This window comes from Abrus precatorius, unplaced genomic scaffold (genome assembly GCF_003935025.1).
Source record: "Abrus precatorius isolate BTA unplaced genomic scaffold, Abrus_2018 Scaffold4, whole genome shotgun sequence".
In the NCBI taxonomy this organism is placed as follows: Eukaryota; Viridiplantae; Streptophyta; class Magnoliopsida; order Fabales; family Fabaceae; genus Abrus; species Abrus precatorius.
In genome coordinates, this window is record NW_020874384.1 from 13,325,766 (window position 1) to 13,348,607 (window position 22,842).

The 22,842-nt window shown below is 31.1% G+C and overlaps 2 protein-coding genes across 4 annotated transcripts; both read left to right on the forward strand.

Annotated features, from left to right (window-relative positions):
- The first annotated feature begins 9,322 nt into the window (after positions 1 to 9,322).
- On the forward strand, positions 9,323 to 17,146 carry LOC113864293 (retinoblastoma-related protein 1). Of its 3 annotated transcripts, none has more exons than XM_027497849.1 (18): positions 9,323 to 9,674; positions 10,923 to 11,027; positions 11,115 to 11,257; positions 11,340 to 11,436; positions 11,561 to 11,607; positions 12,388 to 12,577; positions 12,808 to 12,874; positions 13,068 to 13,247; positions 13,332 to 13,525; positions 13,612 to 14,491; positions 14,717 to 14,879; positions 14,994 to 15,066; positions 15,424 to 15,600; positions 15,679 to 15,798; positions 15,875 to 16,016; positions 16,114 to 16,226; positions 16,515 to 16,630; positions 16,712 to 17,146. In XM_027497849.1, the coding sequence occupies exons 1-18, from the start codon at positions 9,573 to 9,575 to the stop codon at positions 16,860 to 16,862; spliced, it is 3,060 nt and encodes a 1,019-aa protein (XP_027353650.1). In that variant the 5' UTR covers positions 9,323 to 9,572; the 3' UTR covers positions 16,863 to 17,146. The 3 variants fall into 3 exon arrangements, 1 of the variants encoding a protein (XP_027353650.1); XR_003504818.1 differs by having other exon boundaries at positions 9,369 to 9,674; positions 15,875 to 16,017; positions 16,104 to 16,226; positions 16,722 to 16,843; XR_003504817.1 differs by having other exon boundaries at positions 9,369 to 9,674; positions 15,875 to 16,017; positions 16,104 to 16,226; positions 16,712 to 16,828.
- Positions 17,147 to 21,500: 4,354 nt separating this feature from the next.
- LOC113865925 lies at positions 21,501 to 22,216 on the forward strand. The gene is made up of 2 exons (XM_027500734.1): positions 21,501 to 21,863; positions 21,996 to 22,216. Exons 1-2 carry the CDS (start codon positions 21,522 to 21,524, stop codon positions 22,173 to 22,175), a joined length of 522 nt encoding a protein of 173 aa, XP_027356535.1. The 5' UTR covers positions 21,501 to 21,521; the 3' UTR covers positions 22,176 to 22,216.
- The last annotated feature ends 626 nt before the right edge of the window (positions 22,217 to 22,842 follow it).

Below are 22,842 nucleotides of genomic sequence, written 5' to 3' on the forward strand. Positions count from 1 at the left end.
CATAATTAAATTAAAATATTTTATAATTTTGAAAGATCTATTGAAAATTCATTAAATGTGACTATATATATATAAATAGCTTGGAAAATTTAAAATCATTAAAATACATTTTTAATTGTGAATTAGTTATGTAATAATCATACAATTTTATTTAATGACTTTGAGTGTTAAAATTATTTCTAAAATTCAATTTTTTTCTACTTATTTATAAATGATAACATGGTTATATGAATTTTATTTGAATCTCAGTTTTCCTACATAATTATTTTTTATAATGCAAATTCTGTTACAATGATTTAAAATTATACCTAAAATACTAATTAAACAAAATTCTCAAACAAATGCATGCACATTTAAAATGTATGTTTCATATAATTAAGTCTAAATATAAAATATAATATTCTTTAATCTTTAGTGTATTATGTTGTACGATTAACCAATACATTGAATTCATATTGTCCTATCCTATGTGTGTTAGCAATTAATTTCTGTTTTTAGTTTCGATTTTTAAATAACATTACATGGTCCACATAACCCCATTATCTGCATCTATTTTTGTTTCATGAGGAGGTTACTTTCATAAGTTTTTTGGAATGGGCTCTATGATGGGTAGAGCCCTATAAATATTTTACACTTTTATGATTTTAGGTCACCGAATTCGCTCCTCTCCCTAGAACAAAACACACCATCATGCTTAAGTGAGTGAGAGTTTAGAAAACTAGAACTGCGACCGTGAATCAACCTTGCAATGGCCGGAGGTTACTGTTCTCAATTTGCTTCACTTCTGCATAGCCTTATTACGGTTTTCATTTGGCTTTTCATTATTTACATTTGGTATCAGAGCCTTGTATACCCTCTACTTTGCTTGTTCTGAAAATTCAAAATTTTATTTTTGGATATAAATATTGTGTGTTCGACCCTTTTTATCAAAACCGAATATGGAAAATCATTTTTTATATTTTTTGCACCTAAAAAAACATTTTTTCACATTTAATGCATACTGGAAATGTTAAAATTTTGAAATCAAGTTTGCGGGTCATAACTGGGTCAAATTGACCCGGCTGGAGGTTGAAGACAACTACAAAGCAAGTTTTTCTATTGTTTTGTGTGTTTTCTAAGTTTACGAATACATGAACATATATTTTTTGAGTGAGACAAAGACAGGTAATGGCACATGGCCTAATGGTTAGCAGCGTCCTGACCTTTGTGGAGGACAAAGGTTTGAAACCTGTCTATAACAGTGGACTACAATGACTGCCACTAAACCAAACCTTTATATTTGTAAAATGGAAAGGATTTTCTTACACTAGTGTAAGTCTAGAAACTCTTACACCCAATCTGAACCTTTCATTTAACTTACATCTAATTATAATTTATTACTTCACTGGCCATTACATATAAATTAAATGAAAAGTTCAGATTAGGTGTAAGAGTTTTTAAACTTACACCCGTGTAAGAAGATCCTGCCCCTTGTAAAATATATGTTTTTGAAATCTATATATTCTCTCTTTGTGACTGTTTAGCATGACATTATTAATTTTTATGTCTAATTTATTTGATATTAATGCTAACATTTGGCACTTTGGAGAGAATTAATGTTTGGTGATGAATATAATTTTAATAAATTGGAGAGTAGTTACAGCACCTTTGATTGATTAAAAATTATATATATAATTTTTAAATCACATTGAAAAACATTAATTGTAATTGATTATATATGATGTAATAAAATTTACCCACAGAAATTTTATTGCATGTGTATGATTAGTTAGGATAAAATATTGGATTATATTTCTTAATCCATCTATAGGAATTAAGAAAAGGAACATAATTTGATAATTTTGTCATAAAGATGTGTAATGAGTCTAATTGAATAGGACTTCAGTCCACAAGCAAGTTTTATGTCACTAGATTCATGAATTAAAGCATGTTTGCATTGGTAAAACATGATATTTATTTTATCTTCAAATTATGATGATAAGCATGTGGTATTTTAAACTTTACAGTTTCTCAATCTGTGAGTATTTCTGATATTAACTGTGGTATTCCTGAGTTAAAGGATGACAACTATAAGGTCTGAAAGGAGAGAATTTTTCTTTATTTGGGGTGGATGGACATTGATTATGCTATTAAGAAGGATGAATCACCGTCTATTACCGCAACTAGTACTCCAGATGCAGTTGATCTTTATGAAAAGTGAGAGATGTCTAATCGTCTTTCTGTGACTTTCATAAAGACCAACATTTCTGCTAATATTCGGGGTTCTATCGATTAGCATGATAAAGTAAAGAATTTATTGAAGGTCATTGATGAGTAATTTACTACTTCTGATAAATCTCTTGTCAACACTCTTATAATGCAATTTTCATCCATGAAGCTCAGTGAAATTAAAGGAGTGCATGATCACATCATACACATAAGGGATACAGTGGCTTAGCTGAAAGCTTTGGAGGTTACCATGTCTGATTCTTTCTTGGTACACTATATTTTGTGTACCTTACTTCATCAATATGCCCCCATTAAGATCTTTTATAACACATATAAGGATAAGTGGTCTATTAATGAATTGTTAATCGTGTGTGCTCAAGAAGAGAAAAAGTTACTGATGAAAGAAGGAGAAATGGTGAACTTAACTACCACTGCAAGGAGTACAAAAAATAAGTTAATCACAAAGGAAAGATTCTTGTTCAATCGGACATAAAAAATGAGTCAAAGTGTTTCTTTTGTAAAAAGAAAGGACACATGAAGAAAGACTGCCTGAAATTCAATAAATGGCTAGACAAGAAGGGTAATTCATTTGCTTTTGTTTGTTATGAATCTAATATGATTGATATTAATCATAACGCATGGTGGATTGATTCGAGTTCTACAATCCATGTTTGTAATACCTTATAGGTTATGCAAAACCTAAGGAGGCCAGTGAGAAGTGACAAATGCATCTACTCAGGAAGTAAGATAAGTTCACATGTGGAGGCTGTTGAAAAAAGACATTTTATGTTCCTGGTTTTTCTAAGAATTTGATTTCAATTTCAAAACTTGCGCCTTTAGGTTTTTCTTTTAATTTTTCAGACACTGGTTTTCTTTATTGAATAAATCTAAAATTGTTAGTTTTTGTGAACTATGTGATGATTTTTATTCTATTACTTTGTGAAATAATGTCGCTTATAATTCTATGCACGTTACTACTGGAGTAAAATAATGTGTTGTGAATGAGGAATCATCTATGTTGTGGCATTGGAGATTGAGACACATCTCCATTGAGAGAATTAAGTGATTAGTAAATGAAGAAGTACTTAGTGCTTTGGACTTTACTAATTTTGAGACTTGTGTGGATTGCATTAAGGGTAAGCAAACTAACAAGTATAAAATTGGTGCCAAGAGGAGTTCAAACCTATTAGAAATCATTTATACAAATACTTGTTGTCCAGACACGGATGCAAGTAGTTCAAGATATTTTATCACCTTCATAGATGATTAATCACGATATATATATATATCTACTTGCTTCATTCTAAGGATGAAGTTTTGGATGCCTTTAAAGTTTTTAAGGCTGAAATAAAGCTGCAATGTGGAAAGAAAATTAAGATTGTGAGATCAGATAAAAATAAAGAATACTATGGTAGATACACAGAGAATGGACAAGCACCTGGTTCATTTGCGAAATTTCTTCAAGAACATGAGATTGTTGCTCAGTACATTATGCCTGGTTCTTTGGATCAGAATGGTGTGGCAGAAAGAAGGAATCAAACTTTGATGGACATGGTGAGAAGCATTGGTGTGTAAAAATTGATTACGGGGCAAGTGCACCAATTGTCAGAGTAATATTGCGAAAAATAGAGTACAAAGTGTCGTATCCATAGGGACTGTTACTAAGAATTGCTTCCTTGATTATTCAATTGTTAATGAATATGAGTAAGAAATTATGTTGATAAATTTGCTGAACTAAGAAAATAATAAATTAAAAGGAATAAATTTCTATGATAATAAAATCTAGAAAAGTATGACTAAGTGTATTCAAGAGAAATAAGTGAGTATCTAGATTGTAAATCTTCATAAATGTCCAAATGACTGAAATTCTCCTTCGATAATGGTTCTTAACCTTCGGTTGATTAATCATAATCTCTTCCTTAATTAGTTCCCCTAGGTTGTATTAAGTTCATTATGAATTTCATAACTAGAGTTATTCCTAATACATAAAACTTATGTCTTTCTATCTCTAAAAATACATTTAAGTCCTTTTAATTGAGCAATGGTAATTTCATGAATGATTTTTACTTAAAATCAAACAAGAAGATAAGATAGGAGACAATTGATACTACTTAATTAAACTAGAGAAAACATGAAATAGTATTAAAAAGAATTTCAAAAAGTTTGATCATGTAGGATTCATTACGTCTAGATACTCAAAGAAAAATTAAAACCTAAACATGTAGAAACAACAATTACAAAAGAGAGAAATTAAAGATCTTGATTGCATCCTCCCAGCCGTCACTAACTTTTTCTTTCTTAAAAATAGTGTCTCCTAAGTTTTTGTTTCAAGTTTTCTTTTATATGAGTAGTCCAAGGGCTCATATTCTCTCAGAAGTTTGATTCTGACGTACATTAAAAGTACACTATCATGTACACAGACATGTACCTTGACCGTGTACATCTCTGGTTTTGATTATGTACTTCAATTGAAGTGACTAATAAGATACACACTCATATACACGAGCGTGTACTTACCTGTGTATATCTCTGCCTCTGATTATGTGCTTGATTGATACAACCAGTGAGATACACGCTTATATACACGGGCGTGTACTTGCCCATGTATATCTCTAGTTCTTTTCTTGATTCAATTCCCAATATCTTTTAAGCTCTCACTTCTTGATCTTTTTTCCTGAAATCTGAATAAAATATACTAAAAAATTGCAATTATTATTTATGAATTATATTTTAGGATCAAGTATAGAAGGCATTTATCAAGCATGATGAGCAATGCAAGGCTTCCTCAATTCTTGTGGATTGAAGCATTTAAGACGATTGTGTATGAATTAAATAGAGTTCCAACTAACATGTCTCAAAAACACCTTTTGAACTATTCAAAGGTTGGAAACTTAGTTTATAACATATACACATTTTGAAGATGCTCGTCTGAAGTGAGAATTTATAACCTACAAGAGAAGAAACTTGATCGTAGGACTATTACTGGGTATTTCATTGGATATGCTAAAAAGTCCAAATGGTATAAGTTCTATTGTCCATCTCATAGCCCTAGAATTGTGTAATCAAGAAAAGCAAAGTTTCTTAAAAATAATTTAATTAGTGGGAGTGACCTAATTCAAGACACTGCTTTTGAAACAAATCATTATAAAACTAAACCCTCTGAGTCAAATGATAGATTGATAGTCATTCATACTCCTCCAATTCAAGAGCGTATTAGACAACTAGTTATCCAAGTTTCACAAACTGTTGAATATGATTGGGTAAATCAAGTTATTGACAAGGAGCCACAAGTAAATGTTGATCAACCTGTTGAAGAAGTGGTTGAATAACAAGTTCCTCATCAAGATAATGAGACAATATTAAGAAGATCTACTAGAGTCAAAAAGTCAGTAATATCTAGTAACTATATGGTGTATTTACAAGAATATGACTATAACATAGGAGCCAAAAATGATCTTGAAACGTTTTCACAAGTCATAAATTCTAAGGAATCAAATTTATGGTACAATGCCATGAAAGATGAGATGGATTCTATGGCATCTAACAAAGTCTGGAATCCTGTTGAGTTGCTTGATGATGTAAAAGTCATTGGATGTAGGTGGGTCTTTAAAACCAAGAAAGACGCACAAGGCAACATTGAGAGACATAAGGCAAGACTTGTCACCAAAGGGTTCACTCAAAGAGAAGGAATCGATTATAAGGAGACATTTTCTCCTGTGTCTAAAAATGATTCTCTTCAAGTGATTATGACATTGGTAGCTCATTTTGACCTTGAGTTACATCAAATGGATGTGAAAACAACGTTCCTCAATAGTGATCTAAAAGAAGAGGTTTACATGAAACAACTTGGAGGATTCTTCTCTAGTAACGGTGAACATTTAGTTTGTAAGCTTAATAAATCTATATACAGATTAAAACAAGCATTCTATCAATGGTATCTAAAATTTCATGAAGTCATATCTTCATTTGGTTTTGAAGTAAATATCATAGATCAATGTATATATCTGAAGGTTAGTGGGATTAAGATTTGTTTCCTTGTTTTATACGTGAATGATATTTTGCTTGTGGCTAATAATAAGTGTATGCTATATGAAGTGAAACAATTTCTCTCAAAAAACTTTGATATGAAAGATATGAGTGAGGCATCTTATGTCATAAGCATTAAGATCCATAGAGAAAGATCTCAAGGCATTTCGGATTTGTCTCAAGAGATCTATATTAACAAGGTTGTAGAGAGTTTTAATATGAAAGATTGTTCACCAAGTGTAGCTCCCATTGTAAGGGGTGATAGGCTTGAATTGAGTCAATGTCTAAAAAATGAATTTGAGTGAGAACACAAAAAATATTCCATATGCTTTAGCTGTTGAAAGTCTTATGTATGCTTAGGTTTGCCCTAGACCTGATATTGCATTTGTGGTTGGAGTTTTAGGAAGATATTAGAGTAATCCAGGTGTTGACCATTGGAAAGTTACAAAGAAAGTAATGAGATATCTTCAAGAAACAAATGATTACATGTTTATATACAGACAGGCCAATGATTTGAAAGTGATAAGTTACTCTGACTCAAACTTTACTGGCTGCATTGATATCATAAAATCTACATTTAGTTACATTTTTATATTAGCTTGTGGGGCTGTATCTTGGAGTAGTGTGAAGCAGACCTTAACTGTTACTTCCACTATGGAGGCTTAATTTGTTTCTTGTTTTGAGGCTATCTCACATGGTGCATGGTTGAAGAGTTTTATATCTGGGCTTAGAGTTGTGAACTCTGTATCTAGGCCATTAAAGGTGTACTGCGACAACTCGGGTACAGTATTTATGGCTAATAATAACAAGAACGGAAGTCAAAGTAAACACATTGACATCAAATATTTATCCATAAGAGAACGTGTTAAGGGAAAAAAAAAAGTGGTCATTGAGCACGTTAACACTTAGTTGATGATTGCCGATCATTTGACTAAAAGCATGCCACCAAAGAATTTTAAGGATCATGTAGCATGAATGAGACTTGGTTCCACGATGTGACAATCATTATGGATACTTTTATTTTTTTTATAAGACTTTTATTCATATTGATATTTTCTCTTTCGTTTTGTGTACACTTTTGTTTGTTTGAGAAATATCGTTTAGTTTTGACCTTAAATGAAGATGTGGTTTATTCATTAAGTTGAGAGCTAGTATTGAGAGACTTGACATATTGTGATACATGGAAGATAATACTCACCATTAGATGAACTGTCACTATGATTCATATATTTAGTTTCTTGTTATGGTTGATAATGGGATTAATGGATCAAGTGGGAGAATATTAGCAATCAATTTCTGTTTCTAATTCCGATTTTCAAGGAACATTACGTAATCCACATAACTCCATTATCTACATCCATTTTGTTCCATGCAGAGGTTACTTTCACTAGTTTTTCGGAATGAACTGTATGATGGGTAGAGCCCTATAAATATTTTACACTTGTATGGTTTTAGGTCACCAAATCTGCTCCCCTCCTTAGAACAAAACGCACCATCATGCTTGAGTGAGTGATAATTTGAAAAATTAGAATTGCGACTGCAAATTAACTTTGCAATGGCCAGAGGTTAATATTTCTCAATCCATTTTATTTTCGCATAGCTTTATTACAATTTCCATTTAACTTTTCATTATTTACGATGTGTTTATATTATTTTTTTCTTAATTTTGTAATATATTTTTTTTTCTTTTATAGTTTTTATTAGTCTTAATTCTCTCTACTAAAAATAACAAGTTAGGCATCTCAAAATTTGAATTTATGTTGTCAATCTTATGTGTGTATATTAGTTTTTTTATTAATTTTATAATACACTTGTGTTTTTGTTTTATATTTAAATTAAATTTTTAACATATAAGAAAATAAAATAATTTAAAACTAAATTTTTCATATATTTTTTTGTTATGTGAATTTTTTAAATAAAAATAATAAAATCTTAAATATATGATCAAAATTAAATAACTTGTAATATTTTATGTAAAAAATAAAATAAACATTTAAAATTGAATTACTATTTTAATTATCAATTTAAATATCATATATAGTTATAAATTCAAATTTATAGTATTATTTAATATTAATAATGTAGTTAATTTTACCTACATGTGCACACGCGTGCATATCATCTATATATATAAAATAAAATAACATACAAATTAATAAATAAAAATAAAAATACTGTTTTATTTATTAATTTATATATATTATATATGATTATAGATTGAATGACTTAAACAAATTTTTAAAATAGAAAATGTATACATATTTATAATTAAGTTAAATAAAAATATAATATTTAAAAAAAAATTATAGAATAAAGATTGTTTTTAAGCGTAAAATTTTGTACTTCACGGTGGAGTTTTTCTTTACTCTGTTAGAAATAGTGTAAATTTCATTTTAAAAAACTAAACATATAGATACTTTTATTTACTTAAAATCAAAATTAAGAAATATCTGTAAAATAAACATATTTATAAAATACATAACCAAGAAACAGTTGATATTAAGTTATAGCTTAGGTTGAAAAGAAATTAGATCATTTTAAGCTTTACAAATTTTAATTATAATTTTTTAATCACAAAGTTTAATCTAATTTATTCATCCAACATACAACTTTTAAAAAAAGAAAAAAACTCTCATATAGCTCCTGTGTAAGTTCAAACTAATAACTTGAGGACTTTTGTTTTAGAAGTTTATTTTGGATTAAGATTTATAAAGTGTCTAATAAACCTATCAACTTAAGTAAGTTAATAAGCCTATCAGCATAAATAGAATAAACATATCAGCATAAAAAATCTATATAAATAAGTTAACAAACTTAACAAACTATTAGATCAGAAATTTAAATTATTTAATTAAACACTTTTTTCAAAATATTTAATTTTAACGTTTTATTAAACACATTAAGCTGGGTTAAGTCGAGAGAGAAAATAAAAGCCCATATCTGATGCCTCTATTTGTGGAAATTACCGAACTACCCCTTCCACATCAGATTACGTTTTGGCGGGAAAAGCCTGTAGGGCATAACGAGTGGCGCCAAAAGTTGCTAACTTTTTCATTTTTTTTAACAAAAATAATTTCAATATCAATATAAAATAAAGAAAAATAATAATAAAAAAATAACTACACCCAGGAAGAGGGAACAACACAGCACAACTTTGCGTTTCAAGGTCTGAGAACAGAAGAGAGAACACTTTGCTTTCTCTTTCTTCCTTCAATCGCTAGGGTTTCTCGATTCACAGCTATATCGGGATTCGTCGTTGGTTTTGCTACAATTTGTGGACTTTCACGCCCAAAATCTGGTTCCTCTGTGCGTTGATCTGAGTCAATTAGGGTTTTTGCATGAGTCCTCCTGCTGAATTGAAGATGGAAGATGGCAAGCCTTCAGTTACCTCGCCTGATAATGGCGACCAAGTCGAGTCTCGCTTCCTTGAGTTTTGCAAGGTTTTCGCATTTCCCCTTTGTTTTGTGTTCTGGGTTACCTTTTTTTAGTGCTGTGATGTTGTTTTCTATGCTCTTTGGTGTTTTATGGTATAATCGAGTGTGAAGTTTCAGTGATAGTGGTTTGCACGCATAAAGTTAAGATCTTTAAATTTTGTAGTTAGTGGGCGTAAAAATTCTTTATATTATGTTTGTAAAGTAGCTCTTCAAGTTAAGTTTCCATTTTTTGACTGAAGGATAGGAAGATACAATGGAAAACATTTCGTATGTGCAGAAAGATGTATAATACTTTTTATTTGTCAACTGGAACATCTTACACATCCTGGTGTGAAAAATGATTCAACGTTCAGAATTCTTTTTTTTTAAGTCATGGCGGCCTGGCAATAATTATTTGTTGTTGGAGGTAATAGACATGGACACTCATGATGAGCCAGCATAGAGAAAACCCAGAAAGTAATGAATGGACCAAACCCACTGAGTTTATTAAAGGAAAGGACAATGCTAATAAAGACAAATATTTAACAGTTTTTTCTTTCCCACTAAATGATCTGTCAATTAATTATAATATGATACAGTGTGTTTAACTGCTGTTACTGTATTTGCCTAGTTGAGTGGAATTATAGGATTTCACTTAGGAAGAAACTTATTGTGTAACTGTTCTTGTTACATTGGTCACAGATTCATGATTAATTAGCATCAGAAAATTTGTGCGCACTGGCAAGTGTGCACGAGTGTGAAGGAGTCAATAGTGAGTGGTGACAAATAGCACCGCGATAGCTCTGTAGTGGAGCATTGCAGCTGCTGGCTGCTACAGGAAATTCATAGCATCACATGAATAGTCAGAATAGAAGCTGAATTATGGCTGAGGAGAAACTGAATTGTGGAGAATTTGGTGGCTATTCTCTTTTCACATCTCAGCCCCTCCCATTTCTGGTTAATCCCTGGTAGAATGCATATTTTAGCTGAAACACACTACTATTTTGCCCAACCCACACCCTTTGTTCTGTCAAGTGCAATCATTTTCTAGCCTGGTCCACCCCTTTGCAGCTTTCTCTGTTCAGCGTGACAAGTTTTCTCTCTATCCTCTATGCTAACCATCTTTTAGTGTTTCTATTTTTTTATTGATAAGTGAGACTCAGAATATAAGAAATGTCCATATATAGTTTTTATTTGCATATAGGTAGATTTACTAAAGTTTCAATTGAGATTTTTTACCCATTATTTCGACATTGATGTGCTTTTCTGTGACAGAATGGGCTGGCATTGGAAGAGAGAAGCTGTAAAGAGGCAATGAATATGTTTGGAGAAACCAAACATATTCTACTGACAAATTTTTCGTCGATGGGGAATGGAACGGTACAGATGAATATTATTCATTGGTATAACATAATTTGTAGTGAAAAGTTTTATTTGTATTAATAAGGTTGCATAATTCTTTTCCAGTCTGAAGAAGCAGAGCGGTATTGGTTTGCTTTTATTTTATACTCTGTCAAGAAATTGATTCAGAACAATGTGGAGAGTGGGAAGGAAGAGACTGAGAACACTGGGCTTACCTTGTGTCGTATATTGAGAGCAGCTAAGCTAAAGTATTTTACTGACTTTTCTGCTGGTATATAAGTTTGTAGTCTGTTCTATTATTTACTGTTGTACTTATCTTCTATTCAACAGCATTGCAGATTTTTTTAAAGAACTTCCACAGTTTGTTGTTAAGGCTGGTCCAATTTTAAGCAATATATATGGTTCAGATTGGGAAAACAGGCTTGAGGTATTGACCTAGCAGTGAATCATGAGTACATTTTGCAAAGTTTATGTTTGTGTGGTCTCTTGTTTTTAATCCTTGGAAATAGGTTTATATTAAGCCACTTTTTATGTTGCTATATCTATACCAGGCAAAGGAGATGCATGCCAATGCTATTCACTTGAAGATTCTTAGCAAGTGAGTAGCCCTCTGCATACATTTATTTGATTAATGTCTGAAGCTGCTGATTATTATTTGTTAATTTATATTTTATGATATTATTGAAATTTCTCTTTCACTACATATTATTTGAATTTGTGTAATAATTAAGCAAAACCTAACATGTGCTGCTTCTAGGAAGCATCATTTTCCATGGATGGTTATATGGTCACTCTCCTTGCATCTAAAATCTAGATAGTTGTAACTTAAATCTCAAATTCCTTTCATAAGGTAAGTATTGAGGATTGTTGGTAGTAAAGTTCACATTGACTTACGTGTGGTGTTAATTTTCTGTTGTTGTATTTTATTAGTATCATGATAATATTTTAAATGAGATGTTTTTTATCACAAAAAAAAACAAAAAAACTAAAGGAGATGTTTGAAGGATGAAAAGGTGTTTATAATAGAGGTAATCTCCTTAAGGTGGTACGCTTTACATACATTACAAAGTGGTAATTATAATACTTAACAAAATATGAAATGCAGGACAACTAAGAATTTGTAGCTAACCTATTGAAGATCAATATTTATCTGGAATGGCAACTATGTTATGGTCCAATGTTTCATACTACTTTTTAATTTTTAACCATCTGATAAAGTAGATAAATATTTGTATCATTTGGTCATCTCTCAAACTTTGCAATGCTATATTCTGAGCATTCCTATTTTAGCCGTATAAGGTTGTTTGCTGTGATTACCTGTGCAGTGCAGCATGCCTACATGAGATGACATGACATCTTATATGTTTGATGGTGCCAGGTACTATAAACGTGTATTTGGAGAATTCTTCGTGGCAACTGATGCAAATGTTGAAAAGAACTCATCTGTTACTGTTCAGGCATCTGAATACCATCGATTTGGATGGCTACTTTTCTTGGCACTTCGTGTACATGCTTTCAGCCGTTTCAAAGACTTGGTGACTTGCACCAATGGTTTGATTTCAATCTTGGTAAGTTGATTCTCAAAGCAGATATTTCTTTTTTCTATTTTAAACATAGTGAAGAGAATTATTGAAACTTTGAAAACTTTAATTTTTTGTGAAATTTTTGTTTGGGTATTTTCAGGCTATGCTTAAGTTCAACCAGTCCGTTCATTTTAAGTTGTCATATTTCACTTTTTTTCGGGGGAGTGAGGGGAACAAACGAATAGTTTCTTATTTGCTGGTTGTATCTGTTACAGGCCATCTTAATTATTCATGTTCCTGCTCGTTTTCGGAATTTCAACATTCATGACTCCTCACGCTTTGGTAATCCTCTGTTCTTTCTGTCTTTCCTGCATTTTCTTTCTTGTTTCTCATTCATGGGCAGCTGCACTTTGACATGCATGGTGCAATATTGCATACATGCTTTTTCTTGTGTACAAACACCCATCTACTGTAGGCTATTTTTGTAATCAGCTTAAAAGCATATTTGTTATAATTCCTTCAAATTTGCTTTCAGTTAAGAAAAGTAACAAAGGTGTGGACCTCCTTGCATCACTTTGCAACATATATAACACTTCTGAAGATGAGTTGAGGAAAACCATGGAGAAAGCCAATAATGTAATAGCAGATATATTGAAGAAGAAGCCCTGTTTAGCATGTGATTGCGAGAATGAAAACCTAGAGAATATCGATAAAGGTTCATTTTCCTTTGTCATTATTATTTATGGATCAGGAATAGATGGTGTCTTGAACTGATATCTATTACCCCTTTTATTTGTAGATGGTTTGACCTGTTTTAAAGATCTGATGGAGGAATCATCTCTACCTTCAAGTTTAAATATCTTAGAAAAAGATTATGATTACATGATTCGCAACAAGAGTGAATTGGATGAGAGATTATTTATTAATGAGGATGACAGCCTATTAGCTTCAGGAAGCTTGTCTGGAAGTTCTATTTCAGCAGGTGGTGTAAAGGTATGATTAATGGAGAGTTTGTTCTAAAATTTCATTCTATCTTGTGTAAGAGAGCACCTAAAAGTATCTTTTATTGTGCTCTGTAGAGGAAAATTGATTCAATGGCATCACCTGCTAAGACTATTACAAGTCCACTCTCACCTCATCGCTCCCCTGCATCCCATGCTAATGGGATTCCAGGTAGTGCAAACACAAAGATGACAGCCACCCCTGTAAGCACGGCAATGACTACTGCAAAGTGGCTTCGCACTGTCATTTCTCCACTTGCATTGAAGCCCTCTCCAGAGCTGGAACGGTTTTTGATATCATGTGACAGGGATGTTACAAGTGATGTGGTGCGCAGAGCACAGATTATATTGCTGGCTATATTTCCTAGTAGTCCCCTTGGAGAACGATGTGTAACCGGAAGCCTGCAAAGTGCAAACCTCATGGACAATATATGGGCGGAACAACGAAGATTGGAAGCATCAAAGTTATACTACAGGGTATTGGAAGCAATGTGCAGAGCAGAAGCCCAAGTACTTCATGCAACTAATTTAACCTCTCTACTAACTAATGAGAGGTTCCATCGATGTATGCTTGCATGTTCTGCAGAATTAGTCCTGGCAACTCACAAGACCGTAACAATGTTGTTCCCTGCTGTATTGGAGAGGACTGGAATTACAGCCTTTGATCTTAGCAAGGTGATCGAAAGCTTCATTAGGCATGAAGAATCTCTCCCAAGAGAATTGAGGCGACATCTGAATTCGCTGGAAGAGCGGCTTTTGGAAAGCATGGTATGGGAAAAGGGTTCTTCGATGTATAATTCTTTAGCAGTTGCTAGACCTGCCCTTTCTGCAGAGATAAATCGTCTTGGACTGCTAGCTGAACCAATGCCATCATTGGATGAAATCGCAATGCATATTAACTTCTCTTGTGGAGGGCTTCCACCTGTACCATCCGTGCCTAAGCTTGAGACTTCACCAAGTAATGGTTCTCTTTTTTGGTTTGAAGACTCTTGAGTTGTACTTTTGTAGTTTTCATATAATTCTTTGTTCTTCATTCCATAGAGTAGTTATCAGTCATGGTTATCAATATGAAGCTAAAATTGTTCCTCCCTGGTCCTTCCTTCATACCTCTTCCTTGAAGAGCTCATGTTGAGAATGCATATTTTTCAACTTCAGTAACAACTATCAATTATTCAAATTTCAGCTCAGAATGGGGATACCAGATCACCAAAGCGGCTTCGTACAGAATTTCGAAATGTGTTAATGGAACAAAATTCTTTTACTTCACCGGTGAAAGATCGGTTGCTTCCCTTCAGCAACCTCAAGTCAAAGCTACCCCCACCTCCTCTGCAGTCAGCATTTGCCAGGTATAACTTGGATGGTCTGGCAGTACCTATCTATGTAAATTTTCATTATTTCAATGTTTAACCACTTTACTGTTGTCTTCCTTTGGCTTTTTGTTGGATGTTTATTCAATGCAGTCCAACAAAACCAAATCCAGGAGGTGGAGGGGAAACATGTGCAGAAACTGGGATCAACATCTTTTTTGGCAAGGTATTGGGCTGCAATAATACTGTTATGCCATGTTGACTAGGGTTCATTTGACAATTATCTTTACTCCTATTTTGGTGGATTCCAAGGAAACTACTTTTGGCGTGCCACTGTATATGTGCTGTTGTACACCTTATTTGTTCAATTTGGCAAGACATCAATCTGTTATTTTGAAGCTCCATGTTTGTGACCTTTGTGTGTTTTTAGGAACTACTGGATGTTTGTCTTCAATATTTAGAATTTACTTTGCCTTTTGGAAATTGATTGTTACATCAATCTGTTATTTAAGATTTAATGATTTTTACTTCACTAAATCACTTCTAAGCATTGTTGTTTGTGTACCATTCGTTTCTTTACTAGATCGTTAAGTTGGGAGCAGTCAGAATAAGTGGCATGGTTGAAAGACTACAATTATCTCAGCAGATAAGGGAGAATGTGTACTGTCTTTTCCAGCGGATCCTAAATCAATGGACATCTCTCTTTTTCAACCGCCATATTGACCAAATCATCTTGTGTTGTTTCTATGGAGTTGCAAAGGTTTCTCTCTGGATTTGCATAGTTCAGTGTAATGTGTTTTCTGTTATTACCTTTTTCTCATTTTATTCTGTTTTGCAGATTTCACAACTTAACCTAACTTTTAGGGAGATCATATACAACTACAGAAAGCAACCACAATGCAAACCCCAGGTTTTCCGTAGTGTATTTGTTGATTGGTCATTGTTACGCCGAAATGGGGTATGTTAAAACACAATAGTTATTATAAACCTTTTTCTGTGAATCATGACCTCATAACTGATCTGAATGAAAACAGAGAACAGGACAGGAGCATGTTGACATCATTACATTTTACAACGAAATATTCATTCCCTCTGTAAAGCCGCTGCTGGTTGAACTTGGCCCTGGTGGAGCAACTACAAAAGGCGACCGAATACCTGAAGTTAATAAAAATGATGGTAGTTGCTTTATTAGCATGTTACGTCAATTGTTACCTGACTTCCATTACTATGCCAGTCTTGTGATCCATTGACTTCTGTGCTCTTCTCTTTCCAGGTCAATGTCCAGGATCTCCTAAAATATCACCTTTCCCAACCCTTCCTGATATGTCTCCAAAAAAAGTGTCCGCCACTCACAATGTATATGTCTCTCCATTACGATCCTCTAAGGTACTAATTTATTTGTTTGGCTTTCTTCGTTGGATTGTTAGATTTCCCATTTACCATTACTAGTCAGTGTTGTGTAACAATCAACTGACGTTATGCTGGAAAAGGAAGAGGCATGTGAGCACTGTGGTGTTCAGTTTGTTTGGTTTTAAAAGATGACTATTTTGTAATTATCAAACTAATATGATCTCTAATTAGATAATTTGTATCTAGAGAACCGTTAAGAGAACAAAATCCTTGGTTTCTTTTATGGAGCATAACTGTATTCATTGGTTTTGGTTATGTGCTCAGATGGATGCTCTAATATCACATAGCTCAAAAAGCTACTATGCATGTGTTGGGGAGAGCACTCATGCATATCAGAGCCCTTCAAAAGACCTAACCGCCATCAATAACCGATTGAATGGGTATGCTTCTCCATGCCTTGACTTTTGGAATTCAATCATATTATTAAATAGATAATGACCTTATGTTTGATTCGTGTTTAGCAACCGGAAGGTCAGAGGTCCCCTCAATTTTGATGATGTTGATGTGGGCTTGGTTAGTGACTCTATGGTTGCAAACAGCCTCTATCTCCAAAATGGAAGTTGTGCATCATCATCAGGTGCACCATTGAAGTCTGAGCAACCTGACTCTTAAATTAAATGTTGTGTATATTCTGCTTGTCTCCTTTCTTGAGTCCATACTAGCTGCTTTATGAGAAGAAGGGGTATTGTATGAGCGGGGTGAGATTGTAGAATGCCGCCACTGCCCCGTGTACTTTTGTGTTAGGTATTTAATGCAGAATGTAGGTCTCTAATTAGCTAATCAATAAAAGCTTCCTTTTCTAGTTCAACATGGTCTTTTTCTTTCTTTATTTAAGGAAATTTTTTAACTTTTAAAATGCTGAGAGATATGCTACATAGTACATACATTTCACCTGTTCATAACATGCCTCGTGAAAATTCTCTTTCGACGAACATTATACAAAGGTTGGTAGCAACACTTGACATTTTTATTGATTCAATAAATAAGTTAATTATCTCTCAAACAGGTCAATTTTCAAAGGGTGTTCATTTTTTTGGAGGCTAAATGTGTTGCTAGTTTTCATTGAATTGACGAGATTACTAAAATTTATGAAAATCAATAAAGAGAAGAATTCATTCCCCCCTTGACATGAGTGCAGCTGAAACCAAAAAAACTTTTAACAAATTCAGTGGGTTCAGTTATAGTGGCTATTTAAAAAAGGTCTTGTTCAGAGTTTTAATCATATATTATTATTATTATTGGAATTTAATTTTTAGAAGTATGTTATAACTTTTAAAATTAAAATTTTAGAAGTCGTTTGTAAATCACTTTTAAAATTTAATTTTTGAAAGTGACTTTAAACCTGCCCAGATGTGATTTTATACTTTTTAGTAATTAATTTTTGGAAGTTATTTATTATTTTGTAATTTAATTCATCTTTTATACCTTCTGAAAATTACGGTCAAGAATCATTTTTAGAATTTAATTTTTGAAAGTATTTTATACTTTCTATAAATTAAATTTTAAAAGTTATTTGCAAATCATGTCTGAAATTAATTTTTGAAAGTAATTTATAAATGTCTTTCAAAATTTAATTGAGAATGTATTAAACACTTGAAAGTTAAATTATGAAAGTTGTAATATAAACAGTAGGAATAACAATAAGTAAAGTACTCGATAGGTACTCGTAAATCTTATTCATAATGGGTAGGGTATTTATCCGCTATATGGATACGAGTATGAGTATAGGTAAAAACTTGCAAATTTAATAGAAATGAGGACAGGTATAGGTATCTAAGTACCTATTCTGTCCCATATTCGCATATTATATATATATATATGTTTAAATTTTATTCTACAATTATACATTGAATTTTTGTATTATTATATTATTTATGTGAAGTTATATAAGATTAATATAAAAATATATTTAATAATAAAGTAAACTAAAAAATTTATTTTAGTTTATATTTTTAATAGAAAAATTTATTTACTATTTTATATCATTTAATTAGGTTAATACAATTTAATTATTACATAGTTAATATGATATTGACTTTTTTAAAAACATTATTATATACGACACATAAAATATTTTTATTAATAAAATTATATTGATGTTTAAGTCATAAAGTGAATGATAAATAATAAATATATTGTAAATATTTTATAAATTTTAAAATCACCTACTATTACCGTAAACTTATTATTTATTAATAATATTTAAATTTTATTTTTTATATTTTAATTTAAAATAATATTTTTCTCTGCAACATATATATTACAAGTACAATTATAATATATTGAATATAAATAATATTACTCTTACTATTTATTCACATTCAAAAAAGTTTTTGAAAAAATATAAATATAAAAAATTATTGTTAATTTTTATTTGCTAATTTTTTTAGATAAAAAAGTATAATTTTTTTAATATACATGCATATTTCTTTATTATAAAAATTTATTGTGACCATTTATCTTTTTTTCAAATTCTTTCTTTTAAAATTTATTTAATTCATTAAAATAATTTTTCAAAAATTTGTATTTTTGATAAAATACTTTCGTATAGTATATGAGTTAAAAATACTAGTATATATATATATATATATATATATATATATAGATATATATATATATATTAATTATATCATATTATTTTAATTAAATATATTATTTTTCTTACAATTTCAAATTTAAAAGTTAAAAAAATATTTTATATATCTATTTTCTGTTGTTAGTATTGAACTTCTCTACTCTAACTTTATTCTCATTTTTTATGTCTGTTTCATTAAAACTTAACAACTATGAAATATTATTCGTTAGAGTTAGTTGTCAATGCTGTCAAAAGAGGTTACCAAGTGATTCCATATGAAGGGACAATCATTGTGCAGATCTATTTCATTGTCGCTCTGACATTGCCAATCGATCAAATCTCACACAAGATAGAGTTATCACTGACAAATAACTTATGTGTTTAGTTTCGCTTATTGTTTTTAAGAATTTTAGTTTAGAAAATTATTGTATTGAGATACATTTAACATTTATGATTTTTGAATATTTATTTTTTATCTATGTGTGTACCTTGTTCGACAACTACATATTGAATTTTTGTATTATTATGCTCTTTATGTGAAGTTATATAAACATATTTTTTTTTATAAATATTTTTTTCTCAAACAAATGTGGGTAATGAGTACAAGATGGGTATGCAAGTACCCAAAGAGTACGGAAACAGAGATTAATGTTCATACCCACGTAGATATAGAGTCGGGTACGAGTATTTTTTTAAAACATAGGTATGGAGATGGGTACTATAGTATCTTACCCATACTCTACCCATTATCATCTTTAATAAACAGTTGTGTAAATAGTAAAAGAAGTAGTGCAAAAATAATTTCAAATTACCTTAAAATTTTGTGACGGACGCATAAAATGACATTTTGAGACACTTAGGTCCACGTTGGGTCAGGTAACATGGAATTTATTTTTACACTCCCTCTCTTTTATTGAATTTTAATTGCTGAAGTGATTTATAGATTACTTTCATAAAATTAAATTTTTGAAATGTGTTAAACTCTTTCAAAAATTAATATGTGAAAGTTACTTATAAATTATTTTCAGAATTTAATTTTTAAAATAACAAAAAAATATCATAAAAAATGGGAATATAAAAAAAGAGAGCAGAAAAGAATGAGATAACTAACGTTTATACAATCTCACGGATTACGATACTTGTTGGCCATGCTACGGTGTCTCACAGGACGTGGAGAGTATGTTTCAGTTTCTTTTAATGAAAAATTATTTTATTTAAAAGTATTTTTAAAAGTCTAGTGTTTATTAAGCTTATAAAAACATCTGATAAATAATTTTTTTAAGTACTCTGACAGGCTAGTTTGAGTAGTCTTTTTTGGAAAAAAATAATAATTATAGTTTCTTTTTAAAATAAAATATACTTTATATAATTATAATAAAACAAATAGCTTTTACTTTAAATTTACAAATATAAATTACATTTCTATATAGGTCATAATATAGGTCGTAGCATGTTTTCACGACCTTCTAAAATCAAGTTTGAAGGTCTAAACATGACTTGAAATTCATGTTAACATGTTTGACAACTTTATAATAAAATAATATTGCTTTTAAATTCTCATTTGAGCTTTTAACTTAAATTTTTTATGCTAAATTTTAATACAAATTTACTTTTAATAGATTTTTTTAAAATGTAATTCACTTTGTTTTTAACTTACTTTAATTAAAATTGATTTTATAAAACTGAATTGACCCAAATTAATTTTATAAATCTCCAATGAAATAGAGACTAGATCCTTGGCAATAACTGGGACATGCAATTAATGCATTTTTGCATCTTGAGAAAAAATCTTCTATTTCGTTTAGTATTTGAAATTTATGAAATAGTTAAAAGAATTGATATCATATTATATTTTGGTGGAATTCCAACCTTCTACTCCTAATATTTTTGTCTCATGGGATGATCAAAGACCATTTTCTGCTGTTGATGAGATAATAATTTTTCTCTATGTTGCATGATAAACTATACAAAATAACTTAGCAACAGAAACGCACTCACTTTGAGAGAGATGGAAGCCACCTTATTGCAGTGTACTACTATAGATTTGGGTCCTTTGCGTCTGTTCTTCTTTACAGCAACGAGTGCTGAGTCAGTATTCTCCAGCATCACATGCAATGTCTTTCTTCTCTTCGCACTAGTGCCAATGTCTCATTTAGATGGTTCAGAGAGTGAAGTTGAAAGAAAGAGAGTATAGGGAATTTTTGCATTATTAATTTTTAAGTAATAAAATATTTAAAATAATTATAAAGTATAGATAACGCCCCGTAGGTATGCTATGGATGAATTTTAATAGATTTAAAAATTTAAGGATTATATCTTCGTAATTTTTTTTAAGAATTAATTTTAAAAAGTGCTATTTTTATGATGATGAAAAATATAATTAAATTTAAAATTTATTTTTTCTTAAATAAATATTATCAATTGTACACTTGGTACTCTTTCACCATTCAGGGCTTATGATTAATTTATCACATAGAATTAACAAGTAGTGAGAAAATATTACATACACACAAACTTTGCACAATTGAACCCAAAAAAGTCATTCCCCAACCACTAGAGGTGCCATAAGGCCTTCTTTTCTTTCCACAATTGCCAACACACCAATCCCAACCTTATCTTCAGGACATATCCAAGTAAGTCCCTTCCTTATGTTGTTTAAGCAAACTAAGAATATAAGAGCTACCATACTATGAAATATGTACCTTACCACACTTGCCATGAAAAGTGCTATGGTCAGATGGACAATAATGCCATCATCACATATGGTACCTTTACCACTACCATCTTCTTCCACTCATAATGTAAGCTTGTGTTGGGCCTCTAAAGATTTGAACTTGAGCACCCAAAGAAGTACAGGTCTTTGGTGTGCCGCAAGGAGGCAAATTAGGTACCAAGATGGTGATGAAGATAGAGATGAAGAGTATGGGCATAATGAGGAAGTTGCTGAGTTAGAGTTCTATAGTCAATCAGTAAAAGGAGAAGCACTCCTTGTTCATGCACTGGTGGACCAGGAAGAAGTAGATGTGCTTATCTTCAAGGTATGGATGACATATTATGCTAATAATAATTGCATTTAGTGTCTTGGTCCCCAACATGGTAATAATTGTTTGCTGAATTTCACTCTATAAAAAGATTTTTTCTTAGAGAAGATTTGTTGCAAAAATTTTCAGGGGTTCTCTTCATGCTTGAGCTACAGCACCTCCCCTGACCCAACAAGGAGCATTCTTCCAGCCAGGGCAGTGATAGTGTCCATAGATAGAATCAAAGGACCTTTTGACCCTGCCAATATAGAATATCTGCAGAAGGGTGTAACATGGGAAGAATTCAAGAAAAATGTTCTCTCTAATTAGAAAGCATGTAATTTTGTTCTTGAACTTTTTTCAAACAAGCTAGGGCCTGTTTATTTCAAAAAAAAATTCTATTTTCGCCTCTTTCTTTTGTAATTATGACATTTTATTTTATTTTTATTTTGTCTCTTCAATAAGAATTATTGTTTTATTTTAATACAAATATTTGAAGATAAAAAAGAAATAATTTGTATGATTAAAATTTTCAAAAATAACATGCTTAAATTTTCATCATCATTTGTAGTTCTATTTTTACACCGGTGACAGTGAATAAAGAGAAATCATTCAATAATGCTTAGGCTTCTAAATGTTTTTGGAACATTTTTATACTGGTACAGTCTTTTTTTCTTGAAATTTGGCAAATTACGTGGCTAGTAGAAGCAACCACATTTTAAAGTTTATTGTAACAATTATATTATAGAATAAGCAACAGTGTTATACTTGCTCCTATGATTTCTTTTTCTTTATGGCTATCATATATAGCCTTAAAGATTCTTCGGAACTAATAGAATTGGACCACCGAGCCTAAATGAAAAAGAAAAAGAAAAACTCAATGTCACCTAAAGAGTTCCCACTGAATTTGATTTCAATTTGAAAAAGTAATTGAAACACATGCATGCAAAGATTGGACCAGTGTTTAATTTACTTCTAGTTAGGTAATTTGTAAAAT

What these genes read in the sequence shown, in the direction of transcription:
- LOC113864293 (XM_027497849.1), top strand. Translation starts at nt 9,573, where the DNA reads ATGAGTCCTCCTGCTGAATTGAAGATGGAAGATGGCAAGCCTTCAGTT. An exon ending in CTGCAGTCAGCATTTGCCAG is followed by an intron (nt 14,880 to 14,993) that starts GTATAACTTGGA and finishes TATTCAATGCAG; the next exon opens with TCCAACAAAACCAAATCCAG. An exon ending in TCAACATCTTTTTTGGCAAG is followed by an intron (nt 15,067 to 15,423) that starts GTATTGGGCTGC and finishes TTTCTTTACTAG; the next exon opens with ATCGTTAAGTTGGGAGCAGT.
- LOC113865925 (XM_027500734.1), top strand. Translation starts at nt 21,522, where the DNA reads ATGTACCTTACCACACTTGCCATGAAAAGTGCTATGGTCAGATGGACA. An exon ending in TAGATGTGCTTATCTTCAAG is followed by an intron (nt 21,864 to 21,995) that starts GTATGGATGACA and finishes AAAAATTTTCAG; the next exon opens with GGGTTCTCTTCATGCTTGAG.